Here is a 26450-nt window from a genome sequence, read left to right on the forward strand (position 1 = left end):
ATATTATCCTATTCCCAGACCGCTAGAATATACATGTAAAATTTCATAAAAATCTGTTCAGTCGTTCTCGAGTTATAAATGGTGTAACTAACACAACCTCGACTTTCTTTTATATATATAGATGTAAAATATTTAAATGGCTATTAAAAAATAACGGTCTGAGATAAAAAATTGAAAATTTAGGATTGTATGTATCTTTTGCTTCTACATCTCATAAAAATAGTAAAAAACGGTTTTTCCAAAAATTAAAAAAATATATCAGGGGGGGCAACACCCCTTATGACGTACGGGTATGAAACTCCATATTATCCTATTCCCAGACCGCTAGAATATACATGTAAAATTTCATAAAAATCTGTTCAGTCGTTCTCGAGTTATAAATGGTGTAACTAACACAACCTCGACTTTCTTTTATATATATAGATGTAAAATATTTAAATGGCTATTAAAAAATAACGGTCTGAGATAAAAAATTGAAAATTTAGGATTGTATGTATCTTTTGCTTCTACATCTCATAAAAATAGTAAAAAACGGTTTTTCCAAAAATTAAAAAAATATATCAGGGGGGGCAACACCCCTTATGACGTACGGGTATGAAACTCCATATTATCCTATTCCCAGACCGCTAGAATATACATGTAAAATTTCATAAAAATCTGTTCAGTCGTTCTCGAGTTATAAATGGTGTAACTAACACAACCTCGACTTTCTTTTATATATATAGATGTAAAATATTTAAATGGCTATTAAAAAATAACGGTCTGAGATAAAAAATTGAAAATTTAGGATTGTATGTATCTTTTGCTTCTACATCTCATAAAAATAGTAAAAAACGGTTTTTCCAAAAATTAAAAAAATATATCAGGGGGGGCAACACCCCTTATGACGTACGGGTATGAAACTCCATATTATCCTATTCCCAGACCGCTAGAATATACATGTAAAATTTCATAAAAATCTGTTCAGTCGTTCTCGAGTTATAAATGGTGTAACTAACACAACCTCGACTTTCTTTTATATATATAGATGTAAAATATTTAAATGGCTATTAAAAAATAACGGTCTGAGATAAAAAATTGAAAATTTAGGATTGTATGTATCTTTTGCTTCTACATCTCATAAAAATAGTAAAAAACGGTTTTTCCAAAAATAAAAAAAATATATCAGGGGGGGCAACACCCCTTATTACGTACGGGTATGAAACTCCATATTATCCTATTCCCAGACCGCTAGAATATACATGTAAAATTTCATAAAAATCTGTTCAGTCGTTCTCGAGTTATAAATGGTGTAACTAACACAACCTCGACTTTCTTTTATATATATAGATGTAAAATATTTAAATGGCTATTAAAAAATAACGGTCTGAGATAAAAAATTGAAAATTTAGGATTGTATGTATCTTTTGCTTCTACATCTCATAAAAATAGTAAAAAACGGTTTTTCCAAAAATTAAAAAATATATCAGGGGGGGCAACACCCCTTATGACGTACGGGTATGAAACTCCATATTATCCTATTCCCAGACCGCTAGAATATACATGTAAAATTTCATAAAAATCTGTTCAGTCGTTCTCGAGTTATAAATGGTGTAACTAACACAACCTCGACTTTCTTTTATATATATATAGATGTAAAATATTTAAATGGCTATTAAAAAATAACGGTCTGAGATAAAAAATTGAAAATTTAGGATTGTATGTATCTTTTGCTTCTACATCTCATAAAAATAGTAAAAAACGGTTTTTCCAAAAATTAAAAAAATATATCAGGGGGGCAACACCCCTTATGACGTACGGGTATGAAACTCCATATTATCCTATTCCCAGACCGCTAGAATATACATGTAAAATTTCATAAAAATCTGTTCAGTCGTTCTCGAGTTATAAATGGTGTAACTAACACAACCTCGACTTTCTTTTATATATATAGATGTAAAATATTTAAATGGCTATTAAAAAATAACGGTCTGAGATAAAAAATTGAAAATTTAGGATTGTATGTATCTTTTGCTTCTACATCTCATAAAAATAGTAAAAAACGGTTTTTCCAAAAATTAAAAAAATATATCAGGGGGGGCAACACCCCTTATGACGTACGGGTATGAAACTCCATATTATCCTATTCCCAGACCGCTAGAATATACATGTAAAATTTCATAAAAATCTGTTCAGTCGTTCTCGAGTTATAAATGGTGTAACTAACACAACCTCGACTTTCTTTTATATATATAGATGTAAAATATTTAAATGGCTATTAAAAAATAACGGTCTGAGATAAAAAATTGAAAATTTAGGATTGTATGTATCTTTTGCTTCTACATCTCATAAAAATAGTAAAAAACGGTTTTTCCAAAAATTAAAAAAATATATCAGGGGGGGCAACACCCCTTATGACGTACGGGTATGAAACTCCATATTATCCTATTCCCAGACCGCTAGAATATACATGTAAAATTTCATAAAAATCTGTTCAGTCGTTCTCGAGTTATAAATGGTGTAACTAACACAACCTCGACTTTCTTTTATATATATAGATGTAAAATATTTAAATGGCTATTAAAAAATAACGGTCTGAGATAAAAAATTGAAAATTTAGGATTGTATGTATCTTTTGCTTCTACATCTCATAAAAATAGTAAAAAACGGTTTTTCCAAAAATTAAAAAAATATATCAGGGGGGGCAACACCCCTTATGACGTACGGGTATGAAACTCCATATTATCCTATTCCCAGACCGCTAGAATATACATGTAAAATTTCATAAAAATCTGTTCAGTCGTTCTCGAGTTATAAATGGTGTAACTAACACAACCTCGACTTTCTTTTATATATATAGATAGATGTAAAATATTTAAATGGCTATTAAAAAATAACGGTCTGAGATAAAAAATTGAAAATTTAGGATTGTATGTATCTTTTGCTTCTACATCTCATAAAAATAGTAAAAAACGGTTTTTCCAAAAATTAAAAAAATATATCAGGGGGGGCAACACCCCTTATGACGTACGGGTATGAAACTCCATATTATCCTATTCCCAGACCGCTAGAATATACATGTAAAATTTCATAAAAATCTGTTCAGTCGTTCTCGAGTTATAAATGGTGTAACTAACACAACCTCGACTTTCTTTTATATATATAGATAGATGTAAAATATTTAAATGGCTATTAAAAAATAACGGTCTGAGATAAAAAATTGAAAATTTAGGATTGTATGTATCTTTTGCTTCTACATCTCATAAAAATAGTAAAAAACGGTTTTTCCAAAAATTAAAAAAATATATCAGGGGGGGCAACACCCCTTATGACGTACGGGTATGAAACTCCATATTATCCTATTCCCAGACCGCTAGAATATACATGTAAAATTTCATAAAAATCTGTTCAGTCGTTCTCGAGTTATAAATGGTGTAACTAACACAACCTCGACTTTCTTTTATATATATATAGATGTAAAATATTTAAATGGCTATTAAAAAATAACGGTCTGAGATAAAAAATTGAAAATTTAGGATTGTATGTATCTTTTGCTTCTACATCTCATAAAAATAGTAAAAAACGGTTTTTCCAAAAATTAAAAAAATATATCAGGGGGGGCAACACCCCTTATGACGTACGGGTATGAAACTCCATATTATCCTATTCCCAGACCGCTAGAATATACATGTAAAATTTCATAAAAATCTGTTCAGTCGTTCTCGAGTTATAAATGGTGTAACTAACACAACCTCGACTTTCTTTTATATATATAGATGTAAAATATTTAAATGGCTATTAAAAAATAACGGTCTGAGATAAAAAATTGAAAATTTAGGATTGTATGTATCTTTTGCTTCTACATCTCATAAAAATAGTAAAAAACGGTTTTTCCAAAAATTAAAAAAATATATCAGGGGGGGCAACACCCCTTATGACGTACGGGTATGAAACTCCATATTATCCTATTCCCAGACCGCTAGAATATACATGTAAAATTTCATAAAAATCTGTTCAGTCGTTCTCGAGTTATAAATGGTGTAACTAACACAACCTCGACTTTCTTTTATATATATAGATGTAAAATATTTAAATGGCTATTAAAAAATAACGGTCTGAGATAAAAAATTGAAAATTTAGGATTGTATGTATCTTTTGCTTCTACATCTCATAAAAATAGTAAAAAACGGTTTTTCCAAAAATTAAAAAAATATATCAGGGGGGGCAACACCCCTTATGACGTACGGGTATGAAACTCCATATTATCCTATTCCCAGACCGCTAGAATATACATGTAAAATTTCATAAAAATCTGTTCAGTCGTTCTCGAGTTATAAATGGTGTAACTAACACAACCTCGACTTTCTTTTATATATATAGATGTAAAATATTTAAATGGCTATTAAAAAATAACGGTCTGAGATAAAAAATTGAAAATTTAGGATTGTATGTATCTTTTGCTTCTACATCTCATAAAAATAGTAAAAAACGGTTTTTCCAAAAATTAAAAAAATATATCAGGGGGGGCAACACCCCTTATGACGTACGGGTATGAAACTCCATATTATCCTATTCCCAGACCGCTAGAATATACATGTAAAATTTCATAAAAATCTGTTCAGTCGTTCTCGAGTTATAAATGGTGTAACTAACACAACCTCGACTTTCTTTTATATATATAGATGTAAAATATTTAAATGGCTATTAAAAAATAACGGTCTGAGATAAAAAATTGAAAATTTAGGATTGTATGTATCTTTTGCTTCTACATCTCATAAAAATAGTAAAAAACGGTTTTTCCAAAAATTAAAAAAATATATCAGGGGGGGCAACACCCCTTATGACGTACGGGTATGAAACTCCATATTATCCTATTCCCAGACCGCTAGAATATACATGTAAAATTTCATAAAAATCTGTTCAGTCGTTCTCGAGTTATAAATGGTGTAACTAACACAACCTCGACTTTCTTTTATATATATATAGATGTAAAATATTTAAATGGCTATTAAAAAATAACGGTCTGAGATAAAAAATTGAAAATTTAGGATTGTATGTATCTTTTGCTTCTACATCTCATAAAAATAGTAAAAAACGGTTTTTCCAAAAATTAAAAAAATATATCAGGGGGGGCAACACCCCTTATGACGTACGGGTATGAAACTCCATATTATCCTATTCCCAGACCGCTAGAATATACATGTAAAATTTCATAAAAATCTGTTCAGTCGTTCTCGAGTTATAAATGGTGTAACTAACACAACCTCGACTTTCTTTTATATATATATAGATGTAAAATATTTAAATGGCTATTAAAAAATAACGGTCTGAGATAAAAAATTGAAAATTTAGGATTGTATGTATCTTTTGCTTCTACATCTCATAAAAATAGTAAAAAACGGTTTTTCCAAAAATTAAAAAAATATATCAGGGGGGGCAACACCCCTTATGACGTACGGGTATGAAACTCCATATTATCCTATTCCCAGACCGCTAGAATATACATGTAAAATTTCATAAAAATCTGTTCAGTCGTTCTCGAGTTATAAATGGTGTAACTAACACAACCTCGACTTTCTTTTATATATATAGATGTAAAATATTTAAATGGCTATTAAAAAATAACGGTCTGAGATAAAAAATTGAAAATTTAGGATTGTATGTATCTTTTGCTTCTACATCTCATAAAAATAGTAAAAAACGGTTTTTCCAAAAATTAAAAAAATATATCAGGGGGGGCAACACCCCTTATGACGTACGGGTATGAAACTCCATATTATCCTATTCCCAGACCGCTAGAATATACATGTAAAATTTCATAAAAATCTGTTCAGTCGTTCTCGAGTTATAAATGGTGTAACTAACACAACCTCGACTTTCTTTTATATAGATAGATGTAAAATATTTAAATGGCTATTAAAAAATAACGGTCTGAGATAAAAAATTGAAAATTTAGGATTGTATGTATCTTTTGCTTCTACATCTCATAAAAATAGTAAAAAACGGTTTTTCCAAAAATTAAAAAAATATATCAGGGGGGGCAACACCCCTTATGACGTACGGGTATGAAACTCCATATTATCCTATTCCCAGACCGCTAGAATATACATGTAAAATTTCATAAAAATCTGTTCAGTCGTTCTCGAGTTATAAATGGTGTAACTAACACAACCTCGACTTTCTTTTATATATATAGATGTAAAATATTTAAATGGCTATTAAAAAATAACGGTCTGAGATAAAAAATTGAAAATTTAGGATTGTATGTATCTTTTGCTTCTACATCTCATAAAAATAGTAAAAAACGGTTTTTCCAAAAATTAAAAAAATATATCAGGGGGGGCAACACCCCTTATGACGTACGGGTATGAAACTCCATATTATCCTATTCCCAGACCGCTAGAATATACATGTAAAATTTCATAAAAATCTGTTCAGTCGTTCTCGAGTTATAAATGGTGTAACTAACACAACCTCGACTTTCTTTTATATATATAGATGTAAAATATTTAAATGGCTATTAAAAAATAACGGTCTGAGATAAAAAATTGAAAATTTAGGATTGTATGTATCTTTTGCTTCTACATCTCATAAAAATAGTAAAAAACGGTTTTTCCAAAAATTAAAAAAATATATCAGGGGGGGCAACACCCCTTATGACGTACGGGTATGAAACTCCATATTATCCTATTCCCAGACCGCTAGAATATACATGTAAAATTTCATAAAAATCTGTTCAGTCGTTCTCGAGTTATAAATGGTGTAACTAACACAACCTCGACTTTCTTTTATATATATATAGATGTAAAATATTTAAATGGCTATTAAAAAATAACGGTCTGAGATAAAAAATTGAAAATTTAGGATTGTATGTATCTTTTGCTTCTACATCTCATAAAAATAGTAAAAAACGGTTTTTCCAAAAATTAAAAAAATATATCAGGGGGGGCAACACCCCTTATGACGTACGGGTATGAAACTCCATATTATCCTATTCCCAGACCGCTAGAATATACATGTAAAATTTCATAAAAATCTGTTCAGTCGTTCTCGAGTTATAAATGGTGTAACTAACACAACCTCGACTTTCTTTTATATATATAGATGTAAAATATTTAAATGGCTATTAAAAAATAACGGTCTGAGATAAAAAATTGAAAATTTAGGATTGTATGTATCTTTTGCTTCTACATCTCATAAAAATAGTAAAAAACGGTTTTTCCAAAAATTAAAAAAATATATCAGGGGGGGCAACACCCCTTATGACGTACGGGTATGAAACTCCATATTATCCTATTCCCAGACCGCTAGAATATACATGTAAAATTTCATAAAAATCTGTTCAGTCGTTCTCGAGTTATAAATGGTGTAACTAACACAACCTCGACTTTCTTTTATATATATAGATGTAAAATATTTAAATGGCTATTAAAAAATAACGGTCTGAGATAAAAAATTGAAAATTTAGGATTGTATGTATCTTTTGCTTCTACATCTCATAAAAATAGTAAAAAACGGTTTTTCCAAAAATTAAAAAAATATATCAGGGGGGGCAACACCCCTTATGACGTACGGGTATGAAACTCCATATTATCCTATTCCCAGACCGCTAGAATATACATGTAAAATTTCATAAAAATCTGTTCAGTCGTTCTCGAGTTATAAATGGTGTAACTAACACAACCTCGACTTTCTTTTATATATATAGATGATCTGCTTACAAAATTAGATTTTAATAAAATCATTGACCTGTTTGTAAGTAGGAAGTCCAGGAAAATTTGTTTGTAAATAATTATGTTAATTTACTTTACCTACAAGTTGTGAGTTTGTGTCTTTGTGGCTTTTTATATATTTGCAATAAATTACCTACCTAATAAAACAGTTTTAATGAATTGTTAACCTAAGACGCATCTATACCTACTGGAGAGTGGCGGTATAGTTTGACCTAGCCCCCGGCGGTCCATGAACTAAATCCGGCACTGGATGGCACATTGCAATTATTCAGTATTCATGGGCTAATTAATGGGCATTATATTTCTTTATTATACTGTTTACTGCCAAACAAAAAAAAACAGAAATTTACAACAATATTTTATATATTATAAACTATTATTATAATGTAAGGAAATTAATGTCTTGTATTCGAATTTCGGATGCTTTCATAATAGACATTCTTAAATTAAACCTATATTTTTATTTTATTACCTGAGTGAGTTGGTGAGGAAAATACCTACCGGATTAATAGGAACCTTTAAATTTGTTGAGGAAAATACCTGTCGGATTATATGTTTTTACTGGTTGGTGAGGAATTTACCTCCGCCCAGGAAAACGACTAGACGTGTGATGTCACCGGATATAGGCGGCCAAGTCACTGGTCCGAAGCGTGAAATAAATTGCTCACCGAACCGTTTTCTCAGTAAAGCCATGCTTTCACGGGATGTATGGCAGTTGGCGCCATATTTTTGGAACCAAATGTCACTTAAACTACGAACTTCAATTTCTGGTACCAAATAGTCCGTTATCATGGCGCGATAATGGTCTCCATTCACAGTAAAATTCTGGCCGGTCCAAGACATGGACCAACGATAACACCGGCCCATAAACCACACCAAACAGTGGTTTTTTCTGAATTATTGGAAACTCTTGAACCTCTATGAGTTGCTCATCAACCCAAATACGGCCATTTTGTTTATTCACGTCTATCTTTTTTTTTTGCTCTAAGCGCACGAAACACATGCGTCATTGAACGCCTATTTTCGTAATACAGCTAAATAATTTCTAGACGTTGTGCCGAGTTCAGGATGAAATGTCAAACAATGCTGAATAAGAAAGCAACTTTAGGTGATACCATTCATGCACGGACCCCCAACAAATCCTCACCAAAAAAAGTAGGTACCTCTAAATGAATCACCCTTATATTATAGATTGTAAAAAACAATTGCCCAAGGAATAAATGAAAGTGTACAAATAAATCTGATATATTCTTTTTACACAAACATAGGCATATCGCAGAACTAACTCTTGATACTAAACAATGTGTAACATGTAACATCTCTACTCGTGTAAAGAAGCCACTTAGAAACAAAATTTGGATTCAACGAAAGAAAAACAATGTTAAATAATTCAAATAGTATTCACCTGTTTCTCCAATAAGTCATAAATTTTGCCTCCCAACTGGCTATAACCTACTTCATTTTGGGTCACAGTGTCAGGTGCAGTCGTACTAATCCAGTCTTCTTTTTGAACATCGGGCAGAGGTTTATGTTTGTTGAATTTAATCACTTTCGCTAAAATATGTTTTGAGAATTAATTTAATAATATAAAAAAAACAGTATGATGCAACAAAAGTAGTTGATCCGCGAAAGTCAAATGGGTCGCCTGCAAATAGGAAATGAAGGAAGGGACAGTCAGTATATTGGAGAGTTTCGTACTGTTCACTTCACAGCACTATAGTTGGTCAAGAAATTAGAGCAGGTGACATATACTTGTCGTCGATCGGACAGCTCAGTGGGACTAGCGGCTGACCGCCACTTCACTTCGCCGTGAATGCAAATAGGAAATGAAGGAAGGGACAGTCAGTATATTGGAGAGTTTCGTACTGTTCACTTCACAGCATTATAGTTGGTCAAAAAATTAGAGCAGGTGACATATACTTGTCGTCGATCGGACAGCTCAGTGGGACTAGCGGCTGACCGCCACTTCACTTCGCCGTGAGGTATGTGAGTTCGAGACCAGCCAGGTCATCGGAACAACAAAAAAGGCTAATGGACCCAGAGCTAGCAACGTCGGAAAAAAATCATTTTAAGACGGCTGATTCTTTCATATTAGGATTGTTCCCTATGCTTGCTCGAACACCGTACCGGCCATCTGGCTACTCATACAGGTTGCGTTCATTACTGCGCAGCACACTTGTACAGGTAAACATATCGAATTTAAAATTATTGTAAGACGAAAAATTTTTTTGTCATTACTTTTTAAACATTATTAGAAATATAAACTGTAATTGCCAGACATTTCTGTGGTTTAAAAAGTAATGACAAAAAAATTTTTCGTCCTAAAATAATTTAAATTCAATATACAGGGTGATTGATGAGTGTGATAAAGCTCAGTAGATCCGCTATAGTAATAGATAGCAATAAAAGTTAATAATAAAAATTGTGGCTGACTTTCAGCTTCACATTACGAAATTAGTTAGATTGTTACAGGGTGTTCGATAACATAGTGGCAGACCAAACTTATGTTTTTTTAGAACACCCTATATTTTATTTTATATTCGATATATTCTCTTAACTTCCCCATCACAAAAATATAAAGGTTTGTTATGTTATATAGGGCTTTTACAAAGTTATAACCAATTTTTTATGAAAATCGTAACAAGTCCAGCTCCCTGTATAAATAAAAAAAGCACAACAGCGATGGTTTATCGATGCCATATTTTTTTGTTGATTGTGAAAATTTTTAAGAATTGTTGATATTGCTAATTTTCCTTATATCGAATACAGGGTGAGTCAAAACGTAAGTACATTCTTTTCTCAGAAATTTGAAATGGAACACCCTGTATTTTACATTACTATCGAAAAATATCATTACCGTACTTTAATTTTTGTATAATATTCCCTATGCCTAAATTTGTCAGTTTTCGAGATATTTTCATTTTTCAGAGCAAGTTATTAATTAGGGTGTTCTATTTAAAATTACTTGCGTTTTAACTTACCCTGTATTCGATATAAAGAAAATTAGCAATATCAACCATTTTTATAAATTTTGACAATCAACAAAAAAATATGGCACCAATAAACCATTGCTGTTGTGCTTATTTTTATTTATACAGATTTTCATAGAACATTGGTTATAACTTTGTAAAAGCCCTATATAACATAACAAACCTTTATATTTTTGTGATGGGGAAGTTAAGAAGATTTCGAATATAAAATAAAATATGGGGTGTTCCATTTAAACAAAAGTTTGGTCTGCCACTATGTTATCGAACACCCTGTAACATTCTAACTCATTTTGTAACGTGAAGCGCAAAGTTAGCTACAATTTTTGTCATTAACTTTTATTGCTATCTATTACTATAGCGGATCTACTAAGCTTTTTCACACTAAGCAATCACCCTGATTTTGTGTTTACCTGTACAGGTGTGCTACGCAGTAATGAACGCAACCTGTATCGGCAGCCAGATGGCCGGTACGGTGTTCGAAGAAGCATAGGGAACAATATATGAAAGAATCAACCGTCTTAAAATGATTTCTCGAAAACGTTGCTAGCTCTTAGACCATAACGCGTCAGTATAAAATTCTAAATATGAATCTGGCGCTTAGACTGGAATATGCGGGCGTCTGATCGACCTATGAGAGAGAAGTACGGCAAGGGATAAGGGCTTGCGGCTCGGTGATACTCCCCCATAGATCCCTACCGGAAGGGCTTTAACGCCTAAAATACCGGTGTATATATATATACATATACTTGTAAAAAAATCTACAAGTTAGAATCCTGATTGATAATAAAAAATCAAAATTTTCACTGTACGCTGTTTCCATGCCAAGATGTAACCACAATGTCAGTTGAAAATAAAATGTTTATTTTGATGTTTCAATTTCCATTTCGGAAATCTTTTTAAAACAGGAGACAAAATACAAATTCAACGCATAATTCTGTTTTATTACATGGTAATTTGGCAATACAAAAAATTTGTTATTTGCCTCCTTCACATGGTACATTCTAAGTTCGAAGTTGTATCGTCTCCTCCACACTCCAATGTCATTCACCGCTCCAAATATTCGTCTTGGACCTATCCTTTTAAAATATTTTACCATGTTTTCATTACTTGTTACAGTCCAGATCTATGTAAGGACTATTGGGACCGTGCAAGTTCGGCAAAGCGACCCCTATTTCTACGCTCTGCAACTTTATTCGCACTTTTAATTATATTGACCAATTATATTAGTGCTGGTTACTGGATAATTGTCAAGGCCATAGCCCAAAAAAATAATAAGAAAAAAAAAATAAGATTCAGGTTAGGCTATCAAAACGTAAACAATTGTATGTAGTAAATAAAATTAGTTATTAAAATGCAGTACTGCAAGCAAAATAGAATTATTTAAATTTACCTTTATATAATAATTGCATATCATATCAATATTGTGGAGCAATATATAATTTTTCTGCTTCATTGACAGAAGGTATGAAATATACGTCAATTTGACAATTTCAGAATTATTTAAGATAGTTGCAATATTTCTCCGCGACTCGCGCACGGTCGTTTCTCGTTTCCCTTCCAAGTACTTGCACACCGCGAATAGCCTTGCCTATAGTGCCGGCAAAAAAATCTTTACATTGCCAAATAAATCACCAAATTTGAAGACAATTTGCATGCGTTCTGTCTGCGCTTGGGGGGGAGGGGGATAGCGTACTTGCGACCGCAATTATCTGTAGTTTACGGACCCCTTGGCTAAGTTGGGGTATTCTGCGCGTTTCCACTATAAACAGTTGGTTTTGTGCGGGTAGGCAGTGTTAAACTTCTTCTCATTTATCGTGTAAAGTTTGAGATCGCCAAATTCTAAATTTAACTGACAAATATGGGTCGAAAGAAACTCACAAACAAAGAGAAGGTTCGTGATTTAACATTACTGAAGAAAGGAGACTCTGTAATTACCGTAGCACGTGATATTGGTGCTTCAAAAGGGGCTATTTATCAACTAAAACCTTGCAGCCGAACGTTTCAGTTGATAAATAGCCCCACTTGAAGCACCAATATCAGGTGCTACAGTAATTACAAAGTCTCCTTTCTCCAGTAATGTAAAAGCACAAACCTTCTCGTCTTTTGTGAGTTTCTTTCGACCCATATTTATCAGTTAAATTTAGAATTTGAAGATCTCAAACTTTACGCGGTAAATGAGAAGAAGTTTAACACTGACTACCCGCACAAAGTCAACTGTTTACAGTGCAAACGCGCAGAATACCCTAAATAAGCCAAGCGGTCCGTAAACTACAGATAATTGCAGTCGGAAGTACGCTATCACCCTCTCCTACCCTCCTCATCAAGCGCAGACAGAACGCATGCAAATTGTCTTCAAATTTGGTGATTTACTTGGCAATGTAAAGATTTTTTTTGTCGGCATAAGGACTGGGTATATTGTTTTGTAGAGTTTTGCCTTTGTATTTCTCGAGGTAATGGAGGATTTAAGATGCAGATTGAGCCCAAAATAGCAACTATAGGCCATGTACATTCTGCGGTTTATCTTTGCGGTAGTGTTATTTTCAATGTTGACGAAAGCTTGCTGGTATACAAATTTGTTAACTGCTTCTATGACGTCGCTTTCTATAACAAGTGACTGTATGATTTCTGGTTGTGTGCTTATTTTCATATACATACTTCATTTTGTTGGTGTTTATTATTAAACCCATTTTTGTAACTGCTTCTTTTAGTGCTACATACACTTCTCATAATTATCTTTCTCCCAAAAATATTGATATCATCAGCATAGGCTAGGGCTAGGATTTGCACTAATTTGTTATATATTGAATCGGTGGTTATGACTTGCGGCATACATATTACTTTTTCCAATGCCAAATTGAGCACGGTATAGGAAAGAAGGACTCCTGTGTGCAGCCTCTTATTTAAAAGGTTCCCCCTGGATTTGTACTATTCGCTCCGTGCATGACTGACGCAACACCTAGCTAAGTCGCCTGAAATTTTTGGCGAACACAATTTGACGTTAAACATATGTTACACATATGACATATTTGACGTTAATGTAATATTTTATTTACCATTTTTGATAAAATTTATTATACAAATAATAAGTTCCAGTGTCAAATAAAGGTCAAATTAAAAAGCGGATATTAAGAAGTTCTCTGATGAAAATATCAATTAAGGGTGTTTCTTCAATTTTTCGTTATAAACTTACGTGCATAGAAATCGGCCCACTTAAAAATTTGGTCATTTTTGATGTCTCATATTTTCTAAACCTGTTGGCCGATTTAAGTGATTTTTTGAACATGTTATAGCCCGGTTCTTTAACAATATTGTTGCTAAATAGGTAAATTTTCATTGTATACCGGGTGTACCAATCAAACTGTGTTTTTTTCTCAAAGTTCGCATCACCCTGTGGAATATTGTAGCATTTATAAAATACTGAAATTAAAACCCATATTCGTTTATGTTGGATAATAAAAAAGTTAGGTACTTTAACAACTAGACATGTTCTTCATCAATACACGGTGTTTCTAAATAAATGCGACAAACTTTAAGGGGTAATTCTGCATGAAAAAATAATGACAGTTGGCTTTATAAACGTATGTCCGCAAATGTTCGTTTCCGAGATACGGGATGTTGAATTTTTTCTGACAAACTGACGATTTATTTATTGCTTTAAAACCAGTTGAGATATAAAAATAAAATTTGTTAGGTTTTAAGAGATAGTTGTTGCCGATTTTTTGACCCAAAATTAAGACTTTAATATTCACCATTGGCGTACATACGGGTAATATGATCGGTCATATTACCCGTATGCGTGCCAATGGTGAATATTAAATTCTTAATTTTATGTCAAAAAATCCGCAATAATTATCTCTTAAAACCTACCAAATTTCATTTGCATATCTCAACTGGTTTAAAGCAATAAATAAATCGTCAGTTTGTAAAAAAAATGGAACATCCCGTATCTCGGAAACGAAGCGTTTGCGGACATATGATTATAAAGCAAGCTGTCATTATTGTCTCATGTAAAATTACCCCAAAAGTTTGTCGCACTTATTTAGAAACACCGTGTATTGATGAAGAACATGCCTAGTTGTTAAACTACCTAACTTTTTTATTATCCAACATAAACGAATGAATCAAAAAACAGAAATTGAGAAAACCAGAGGCTATAGTTGGGTTTTAATTTCAGTATTTTATATATGCTAGAATATTCCACAGGGTGGTGCGAACTTTGAGGAAAAAACACAGTTTGATTGGTACACCCGGTAATATTATTACAGTGGTATTGTTAAAGAATCGGGCTATAACATGTTCAAGAAATCACTTAAATCGGCCAACAGGTTTAGGAAATACGAGTCATCAAAAATGACCAAATTTTTAAGTGGGCCGATTCTATGCACGTAAGTTTAGTTTAGTTGTCGGTGTTATTAATTAAGTAAAGTAAAGTTCGTGTAACCTTCTGGCTAAGGTCTAGTGTCAGGGTTTTCATGTCGCGCAAGAGCCCCTAACATGACTTACGACTACTTACGTAGCCGGGACCGACGGCTTTACGTGCCTTCCGAAGCACGATAGCGGCTCAGTTAAATTAGAAATTGAAAAATTTGTCAGTGCCAGGATTCGAACCCGGCCCCTCCAGCTTGTTAATCCAGTAACATAGCCACTTCGCTACAGCCCCCACACATTAATTAAGTGTACATCGAAAGCAATTAGGCAGTGTGAATTATTAGTACCACACTTTAAGATTAGCTGGTTCTATTGAACTATTACTTTTGTGGTGTGTGTAACACAAAATGGAAATAACTGACGATAGGAATATACCACCAGATCGGGGAAGAAAAAAAAGTCAGTATGAAAATACAAATATAAATAATAGAAATAAAAACGGCAATAATAAGGTAAGTGAAATATCTATTAAAAAAATTATTATTCAATCATTATTCGCCAAAGTTGTCATATTTCGCCGCTACGGGCGCTGGCATAGTTTCGTGTATCATGGTCACGCAAGGAGCGAATACATTCAACTTTTTCAAAGGTTAGTTTTGTTAATGTTGTTCTGAAGCTATTTCCTTGTGGCATTTTTATAATTAACTATTTTCTATGGGAAATAAGCAATTAAGAAGAAGTATTATACATTAATAAGAAGTATTTTGTATTTTGACAACGAAACCCGATTAGGGCTTCGAAACGTTAATAAATTCATTTTTTTAGTAAAATTGTGGCTTATTTCCCATAGAAAATAGTTAGTTAGTTTTGTTAACTAACTAAATACAACAAATCATAAAGGATTGCCTTCTAAGTAAATTTGAAAATTATCTGATCTACTCTCTAACAAACAACTAATGTAATTTTACAACATACATACCAATATAGTTAACGTTAACACCAAATATGAGGCAAGTCTCCAGTGTAATAATGGCACATAAATAAGACATAGGTGACAGACTTCCTCCTTTAACGCACCTCTCTGCAAAATCGTCTGGGTAAAAATGTTGCATCAATGCTTGTACAAACATTAGAGCAACACTCCATAAACTTACTATATAAAAGGGTAAACTAATATGAAGTCTCGTTTGATGGTAAAAATCTAAATAACCATTCAATCTTAAACCATGATGCTGACATTTGGCAACTTGATCAACAATCTACAAATCATTTCATAAATACATATCATCATTAAACAAAAAGTTTTGTTATATTTTTATAAAAAAGTATAGTGATTGTGTATTCAAACTGTCAAGTTGGAAGAAAAATGTACACTATGTATAAGAAATCAAAGTAGTGTAATATAGACCAGGAGGGCGCATCTGTAAAAATATTAGTACATTTGGACGTTGAGAGGTGACTCATATTTCTTTGCAGAAATTGCTTGAAAATAACTCATATAATATTTGAGTTATCCTCCCACTCAAAAAGGTCCGGAACATTGTATAAATAATCAAAATGTCAAAGAATGAAGGAAAAATTCAATTTTTTTCTTCGTTTTTTTGATAACTTTGAAAGTATTCATTTCTGAGAAAAGTTGTACTGACATAAAAGTTGCACAATTAAATTTCCTACTATATAGAATTCGTTGAAAATTTTAAAAATTGTCACCCTTGTTGCAAAATAGCAATAATTGCGAAAAAACGATATAAAAACAAGTATTCGCATTTTACGTTTTTCAACCATTTATGCTATACTTAGGACCCTCATATTTTACCAAGAAAAACTTTATGATATATGAAAACAATACTGTAAATTTCATTAAAATCGGTTAAATATATTTTGCAAATTAAATTTTGCAATCCAGCTTTCGCAAAAAAAAATTAATTTTTTCAAAATCTTGCAGGACTGAATATAAAGCAGACAGCAAGTTTAATTTTTTTTACATATAGAAGAATACCGTACCTTTCATTTCCAATTTGCAAAATTAAAATCGGTTAACCACTACGGCGTCAGGAATTTTTTTAAATACACATTTTTTTGTGCTACGCGCAGGACAGCTGATAGTATGCTCTGATTGGGCATTCCAATGACCTTTGATAATGATTGACAAATTTTATTTTTTAGTACATTTCGATATAAATAAATACATTTGTTTATTGCAAAATAAAAACACATGTTCTGTCCTTTGAAATGACACTTTTTTGGCAAAAACTTTCTTTGTTCATATAATTTAAGTTAGAGAATAAAAGTTTATTATTTTTAAACATATGCAACTGTTTTAATATTTCACAAACAATAATCAAATTGGTATGATTTTTGTGGAATTAAAATATTAAAATACAACAAAATATAGTGTAATAAAATAATATATTAGATAAAGATTGGAAGAAATTTTGGTGGAAATCGACTTGTGTGAATTGAACACCGCTGTCCTGCGCGTAGAACCAAAAATTAATGTTTATTTAAAAAAAATCCTGACGCCGTGGTAGTTAATGGATTTTATTAAAAATTGCAAATGAAAGGTACGGTATTCTTCTATACGTAAAAAAATTCAACTTGCTATCTGCTTTGTTTTCAGTCCTGCAACATTTTGAAAAAATGAATTTTTTTGCGAAAGCTGGATTGCAAAATTTATTTTGCAAAATCTATTGCACCGATATTAATGAAATTTACAGTATTGTTTTACTATATTATATAGTTTTTCTGGGTAAAATATGAAGGTCCTAAGTGTAGCATAAATGGTTGAAAAGCGCAAGATGCAAATACTTGTTTTTTATGGTTTTTTCGCAATTATTGCTATTTTGCAACAAGGCTGACAATTTTTAAAATTTGTAGCCAATGCTATGTTGTAGGAAATTTAATTACGCAACCTTTATATTAGTACAACTTTTCTAGAAAGTGAATACTTTGAAAGTTATAATTACAATTACATTTATACTTAACTTAATGTTCTAATTTCAAGACTGATTTGTCAACTACTGTTACTGTTATTGTCTTTGTTCTAGGATAAGTTGTATTTGTCAATTTCAAAATGTTCTAGCTCTCAATTGTTAAATGAGAGCAAGTAATTTTATTCTTTATTATTGTTTGTTATGTATTTACCAATTTTGTACCTACTAGATCTTATTTTTCTAATTTGTGTGACATTTTAATTTAATTGTATCATGTACTAATGGACTTCGGTCCGTAAATAAATAATAAATAAATAAATAATCAAAAAACGAAGAAAATATTCGAATTTTTCCTTAATTTTTTGAAATTTTGATTATTTAAATAACGTTCCGGACATTTTTGAGTGGGAGGATAACCCAATTATTATTATTGGAGTTAATTCCAAGAAATTTCTGCAAAAAATATGAGTCACCTCTCAATGTCCATCTCAAAACAGATGCGCCCTGGACTAATAAGAAATGAAGAAGTTTCTAACCTAGGTTACAGTTGTCCAGTCCTATTTTAACCACTGATAGTTTCTATCAGTGGTTAAAACTGGAGAATGTAATAGGCCTGGATCCTGTGTACCAAAAAAAAGTTGATTAATAGCAAGCTGAAAATTTGTGAATAGCTTAACAGTGTCTGGTCAGACAAACTTTGATGTACGGGAACACTGGAACAGAGGAAGTTTTAACTGTGGAACAGGTTATAGGTTTCGAACGTCAGACTACAAAAACGTCCCATGTATTTTGTCAGACAAAACTTCCAATTGATTTGTTACCCTTTCATTAACAACTATATAGCACCATTAATAGCTATTTATCACCGACACGATTCCTGTCATTTGAAATGTTCTACGTATCAGACTCAAAAATTTTTTCATATATGTATTTATAAAGTTTGCTATTGTATAAACTTAAAACAACCTGCTAGTTTTCACAATCATAAACTTGTCAGGATAAACTTTTACAAAATATCTAAAATATTTCAATCAGTAGCTTGACAACCTTTTTTGAGTCCTGGCTTGTTCTAGGATTCTGCCATTCTGTTCTGTTCCTTGCTTTGTTCTTCCAGTGGGTAATCTCAAGTGTTTTCAGATCTTGTTCCACTTGTTCCATGTATCTAAGTTTGGGTCTTCCCTTTGACCTTCTCCCTACTGGTGTTTGCTTCATTATGTGTTTTGGTGTTTCGGTCTCCAACATCCGTTCAACATGGCCGATCCAGTGCAGACGTCTGATCTTTATGGATGTTATGACGTTGGGTTCGTTGTATGCTGTGTATGGTTCAAAATTATATCTTCTGCGCCATACGTCATTTTCTTTCACCCCCTTGTAGGAATATGTGTCTGAGATGTGTATATAATAATATGTAAAAATTTTACGCTTTCGATGTTATAGTCTCCTATTTTCAGATTCTGTAAGTTTCTTTGGCCTGTGGATTTGCTGGCCTTCATGTATTTGGTTTTTATTTCATTAATATTTAGGCCACTGTTTTGTGCCACTCTTTCTATCGCATTAAATGCTTCTATTATTTCTCTTTTGCTTCTAGCTATGATTTCAACATCATCTGCAAATGCCAATATTTGTACATTTTTTGTTATTATTGTTCCTCTGGTGTTGACTTTTGACTCTCTAATTATTTTTTCTAATGTGATGTTGAATAGAATACAGGATAGGGCATCTCCCTGTCATAGGCCCGTTCTAACATGGATTGTATCTGTTAGTGCGTTTTGAATTCGAATTTTGCTTTGTACTTTAAGTGTTTCTTTTACTATATCAATGAGATGAGTTGGAATATTAAACTCTTTCAAGGCGTGGATCAGAAATTCTCGATGGATACTATCATAGGCACTCTCAAAATCAATGAAGAGATGATGTGTGTCTATATTAAATTCACTAGTCTTTTCCAAGATTTGCTTCAAGACAAAGATCTGATCTATTGTGGACTTCTGCCTGCAGAAACCACATTGATACCCCTTAACTATTTGTTCCTCATATGGTCTCAATCGCTCATACACAATATTTGACAGTATTTTATATGCCACAGTCAGTAGCGTTATTGCCCGGTAGTTTTTACATTCAAGCTGATCTCCCTTTTTATGTAGTGGAATAATTACTCCGGTATTCCAGTCTAGTTCGTGTATCGCATTCAATAGGGAGTCTCCGCCTTCTTTTATTAATTCTGCGCTAATATTGTCTAATCCAGGTGACTTGTTGTTTTTCAGTCTGGTAACTGCTTCTTGCATTTCAGCTACTGAAGGGGGGGGCGGTTGTTTCTCTGGTACCTGTTTGATCCAGTATAATTCCATCGTATATCTCCTTCTTTGTCGCTGCACATCATTGTTCTTGGAAAATATTTCAATAGGTATTAGTTATATCGTCCACACCTAATGGTAAAAGAGGCAATCGATTATGAATGAATGAGAAGGTATAATGGGATTTATCTCATTATTTAGATATTTTAGAAATCCTTAAATTAACTAAAATATTCGTCAGATATTTATTTATGAAACAGTAAACATTACGCATATTTGTTATAATAATTGCAAAGTAGAACACCTTAGCTGAATTGCACGTTCTGCTTACTCAACAAGGTTATGACTATTCATTTGACACACTAACGAGAATATATACAAACATATTCACATAACGAAGTATTTGATAAATATGGGAACACGATCAGATTAGAGTGATTAGTGGGTCAGTCGAATTAGTCAGTTAGGTTTGAGAGGTTGCTGCCGTTAGAGCAGAATAATGTCACCTATCAACTGAATACATTTATACGGTATTAGTTTAACCAAATAAAGTAGTAATGAGTACATAGTGCCTTCCTGTTAAACAAACCCCATTCCAGTATAGTAAATATCCAGTTACCACCATATGGCGACCTTTTGAGAGACGAACTAGGACTTCTGAAGCAGTAGAAAACAAAAAAGATGGCAAAAAACTGGAGGAAACGAAGAAAATTTGGGGTAAAGTACCAATCCTCATATTAATTGGTATCGTTAGATGGATAATGGTGTAAGGAATGGGACGGACTGTATGGAGCTGGAGAGGCCAACGTAAGGGAGTCCAAATGGTAGACGTCGACATGGACGTAGGTTTGGAGACATGGGGCCACGCCCAAACGTCAAGAGGACAAATGGAAAGAAATGGACAATGCCTAGTGGACAAATGTGTACCTAATCGTGAGTAACTTTTTAGCTATTTTTTAAATTGCATATACAGTCTCACAGATATGAATTTTTTTTATTAATATAATATAAATATAATCATTTAAGAAGAACTAGAATTATTAATTTTCACTTAAATATAATTAAATTAGGTAAAAATTTTTCGTATATTATTAAGTTTTAGAAGTATTTCCCCATATTAAATAATTCAGAAGATTTTTTTTTGTAATTACATTTCATATATAGATAATCTTAGTCTTAATCGATAGTTTTACTTTAATAGAAACAGCAATTCTTATATTATATCGTAAGTAAGAAATATATATTAAAAGAATTATTTTTAACAATACGAGTAGGTAAATAGTAAATAAGTTTATTTTGATTTTGATGTAATTTATACTTGATGAAAATGCACTTTTTGCATAAGGAAGTTATTTTGTTTATAGCAGTATTTACTATTTTTAAACTAAGTACTTCGAGTATAATATTATGATGATATGACGTGTTTGACATTGAAAATTGAAACGAATGAACTACATATTAATTCGCTAACGCGACAAATTTTTACGAAGAAAGTTTATTATGATAAATAAAATTAGCCTGAAAAATATAACATATTAGTATTCGATCAATATGTTTATAAGGAAAGATAAAATAAAATATTTTAAGATGTTGGAGAAATTGGAAAATCCAGCATAAAGGACTTATATTGGAGACGGAAATGTCCCAATCAATTGAAATTTTTGTTGAGAAATGCACGTAAATGCAAAGATTTTTACTTATGATAAATATGACAAGACAAAGAAACATAAAAAAGGAAAAATTAAAAATGACTACGGAGAAGAAATAATTTTTTATATACAAGGAGTATGATTATACCACGTACATAGGACTAATAAAATTCGTCCTCGTGAGAGAGCCCACAACTACTACCATAATGGCATATGGAATTTTTATTGAGTAAACGAATTTCCTCGTGAGAGAGTGAATTATTTTTATACAATGATTTTGTGACGAAAGGAAAGTCAGTTAAGAAATGATGATGAACTGATATAAGAAGAAAAATAAAGACAAAACAAGTTATAAAAATATGTTGAAGTAACGGAGTTTATAAAGGAAAAGAAAATCCCATCTGAGGAAAAAGACAAAAGAAGATTAAATATTAAGACTTAAAAAGTTGCCCTAGAGAAAGACAAGTATTAAGGATAATTTGAAGAAGATTAATGTCAAAAGATATGGAAAAATAGAATTGAAGAGAATTTTGTACCTACAGTACAAAAAGTTACAGTACCTTAGCATCTACAGTAAAGTACTATTTAAGAAGAATACTTTTTATGGCTTCAAGTAACATAATTATTAGTATATTATATAAAATAACTTTGAATTTCTATAAGATAAATATACTTATTTTATTCGAATGAGGTCATGTAAGACTGTATTTCAATTAAAGAAATAGAGATTATTTTTGTGACGTAAAAGTGACTGTTCGCGTGAAGAAACTGAACTTCTATTTAGCTAGAAAAAAAAATTAGATTAACTATTTAGCTATTGTAGGTTTTTCTCATTAGTAGTTTTTATGTAAATATTTTAATGGACGTCCAGACTTAATATTAATTACTCAGCAATTGCAAGCTGAAATTTTCTTTACGTAATAGGAGATTTTCATGATATTTCAGGAGATTTTCATTAGTAGGAGATTTTCATGATAGTTTTTTAACAAAATATGGTCTATTTTTATTAACACTTTCTTTCGATTTTTTTTTTCATAATTGAATGCTAAAATTTTTTTTGATACCGACTTTTTTATTTCAATTTTTTTGTAAATATCGGTCAAATTTTGGTATAAATATGATTTGGTGTTTTATGATGATGAACTAATGAGGTAACTGATTTTTTATATAGTAAAACCATAATTGATTTGAGACTATCTAGACGCTAAACAATAAAAAAAACAGACTCTTGTCAAGGGAAAAGTACAGATTTAAGTTCGAAGATTTTAGCATACCCAGTTTTTGTTTTGAAGTAATCCTATTCTCAACTAAGGGGGAGCACTAGGTTCAGACAGGAATTTAGGGATGCAAGATGTAGAAGATTTTTTTAAGTGCACAAGTATCCATTTTGTCTTTTTGGAACAAACCTTCTCACGACTAAGGACGTGCAAAAGGACCGGAAGCAAATTCAAGGGTATACAGTTGCAAAAAAAAAACTACCCATCGAGTGGGTAAGGGTTAGAAAATGAAGAATTTATGAAGTAAATGATATACATAAATGAAGAATTATGAAAATAATACGAATATAGGAAGGAATACATATGAAATATAAAGTAAATGATAAAGAAATAATGAAGAAATATGAAGAAGAAGAAGAATTATATTTAATAGTACACTATGAAGAAAGTACTAAGTATAAACAAAATGAAGAAATATGTAATTATTGTGAAGTACCAGACAAGAAGAAGGAAAAAAAGAGATAATTTCTAATAGAAGAATATGTAAAATTTGAGAACATCAAAAGATTTGTCTTAAGGGTCTAGTAAAGAAGTAGAATTAACAAGTAAGTTCAAATGTAGGAGTTGTAATTTTTTTTAAACCTCTGAAATTAAAGTAAAGTATAAAATACAATTTCTGAGTATAGATTTTCGCGAGTCATAAGAAAAGAAATAACTAAGAATAGACGATGTTTGATAATTAGTGAAATAAATTGTATATATTCGTAAATTTTGTTTATATATTTTTTTTGTAAAAATTTGTATAAATCTGTACATATAACGTAGTCAGTTGATGATGATAGTAAGAAAATTTTCTTCTCTTCGGGGAGGAAAAAGGAAGCACGGTACATGGCTCAGAAAATTTTCTTTTCTAAGGGGGATGATATAATGGGATTTATCTCATTATTTAGATATTTTAGAAATCCTTAAATTAACTAAAATATTCGTCAGATATTTATTTATGAAACAGTAAACATTACGCATATTTGTTATAATAATTGCAAAGTAGAACACCTTAGCTGAATTGCACGTTCTGCTTACTCAACAAGGTTATGACTATTCATTTGACACACTAACGAGAATATATACAAACATATTCACATAACGAAGTATTTGATAAATATGGGAACACGATCAGATTAGAGTGATTAGTGGGTCAGTCGAATTAGTCAGTTAGGTTTGAGAGGTTGCTGCCGTTAGAGCAGAATAATGTCACCTATCAACTGAATACATTTATACGGTATTAGTTTAACCAAATAAAGTAGTAATGAGTACATAGTGCCTTCCTGTTAAACAAACCCCATTCCAGTATAGTAAATCATCACGTACCACCATAAAGGTATTAGTTATACTTACAAGCGTTGCGAACCACAGTCCTATATGTAAGTAAATAACAACAAAGTATTCCCGGCATCTGCTTTTTTCATCAGGATGCTTTACAGCATAACCAATAGCTAGTAGATCCAAGATAAATATAACTAACAAGTGAACACTAAACAAGGAAACAGTTTTCAGTGGTTTGAAACCCCCATAAGAGTCCAATATAGGCTGAAGATGTTGTCTGTCATCCATATTTACAGATTCGCTAAAAAATGTTGCACCCTAAAAATATTTATTTAATGGAATTTTTACCATAACATTTCCATGCTTACTCCAGAATTTGTATTAAAACTTCGTGACAAGCTGACCATCTTTAAGGACAATTGCTGTTATGAAAGCGATTACACATATTACTGTGTGATTATTCATAAAATACCAATAATTGATAATTTTTATTGTTTTTCAGTTTTGATGTGATCACACATTTATTTATATAAATTTAGTAGTGACTAATCAACCAACCATGCGAATTCAGAATATGGACGTAATTCCTGATTTTACAGTCCTAATCGAACTTTTGACGAATGCTTAGTACTCAAAATCAACAATGAATATTTAAAAAATTAGGAATAAAGGAATATCTCAAAGATCTCTTTAAATTTTTAATTTAATTATTTACATGGCAGGTGTCATGTATATGTCATGTCACCAAATGTCACTGTCACTGTCACTTTCACTTTGTTTACAATTTGTAAATATCAATATCCCATCACAGTACAAGTATCCCATTAATTAGAAAATGGATCGAATTTGCATTTTTAATGATGTTATTAATATAAAAAATAATTAATTATTTCAATTATGGGTAATTAGTAAACATTCAAATGTTCAAATGTAAAAACATTTGAAAACCTTTTTTACAAATAATTCTTAAATATCAATATCTAAAATTTAGGTGAAAATATCTATAAATTTCCACTATGGAAATGGAAATAATCATGACCATTCTTATATGTTTGCTATTAATATTAGGTTTCTTCATGCGTGGTTGGTGTTGCAAAAAAACAGAGAGTACTACTGTGTGTGTGAAAAGGAGTAAGTAAAAATGACCAGTAATCTGTTTTCTTCATGTTAATTGCATGCTCCATTCCAAATACTGAAGTATCCAGTTGTTTCTATGTATTTGGAATATCTTAAATCCTGTGTGTTTTATGTTTTACAGATGTATTCAATTTTTTATTATTGTGAATAGGAATAGTATTGTTATGGCAACATTGGATAATGATAAATGCAGATGTTTGATATCTTATCTATGTTAATTCCTAACTGTGAACAAATCGTTTGTAAATGTCCTAAGATGTTGAATGTCCCCCTTGTGACCCCCTGGAATCTTATAATCTTTGTGTGTATACTGCATGTTGCATTTTTTATGGGAATGTAGTATTGTTTAGAAAGTACTTCATTTTAATTCAACTATAGGGTTTGTATTGTACTGTATTGTCATGGCAAGAACAGAATAGTATTTGTGTGGCAAGTGCTAAACTAATAATACTTATATATATTTTCTTAGATTTTCTAAGACAACTAATATATTTACGTAGTTTTATATAGGTATGAAGGGTACACGGGAAAACCGGTTAAGTCCATTTTTGTAGAAATTGCATTTTTTATGCCATCTGGTAGTAAATTCCAGTTTGCATCTTCTGAAACCTTTAAACAAGGCAATAGCAAGACAAGCCATGAGAAAAAGCCCATAAATATATACCCATACATGAGAAAAATAAGCTAAGTCCACGTGGTACAGGAAAACAACAAGCTAAGTCCAAAACATCGAGACAGGATGGCTTTCTATCGGTATCAATCAGACGGTCAGTCATAACAACGGCACATAAACAGATGGTATTTTATTTTCATACTGCAAGGGATAG

General features: G+C 31.6%; 1 protein-coding gene across 1 annotated transcript in view; it reads right to left on the reverse strand.

The window, feature by feature from the left end:
- The window catches only part of LOC126889634 (transmembrane protein 192), a 68298-nt gene extending 43116 nt beyond the window's left edge, over positions 1 to 25182 (reverse strand). The window contains exons 1-4 of the mRNA XM_050658119.1: positions 24855 to 25182; positions 24559 to 24804; positions 16050 to 16329; positions 9118 to 9266 (exon numbers count right to left, since the gene is read on the reverse strand). Coding sequence (XP_050514076.1) covers positions 9118 to 9266; positions 16050 to 16329; positions 24559 to 24804; positions 24855 to 24893 — 714 coding nt within the window. The 5' untranslated portion in view covers positions 24894 to 25182. The remainder of the gene's footprint in view (positions 1 to 9117; positions 9267 to 16049; positions 16330 to 24558; positions 24805 to 24854) is intronic.
- Positions 25183 to 26450: the final 1268 nt, after the last annotated feature.

This window comes from Diabrotica virgifera, chromosome 8 (assembly GCF_917563875.1).
Source record: "Diabrotica virgifera virgifera chromosome 8, PGI_DIABVI_V3a".
In the NCBI taxonomy this organism is placed as follows: Eukaryota; Metazoa; Arthropoda; class Insecta; order Coleoptera; family Chrysomelidae; genus Diabrotica; species Diabrotica virgifera.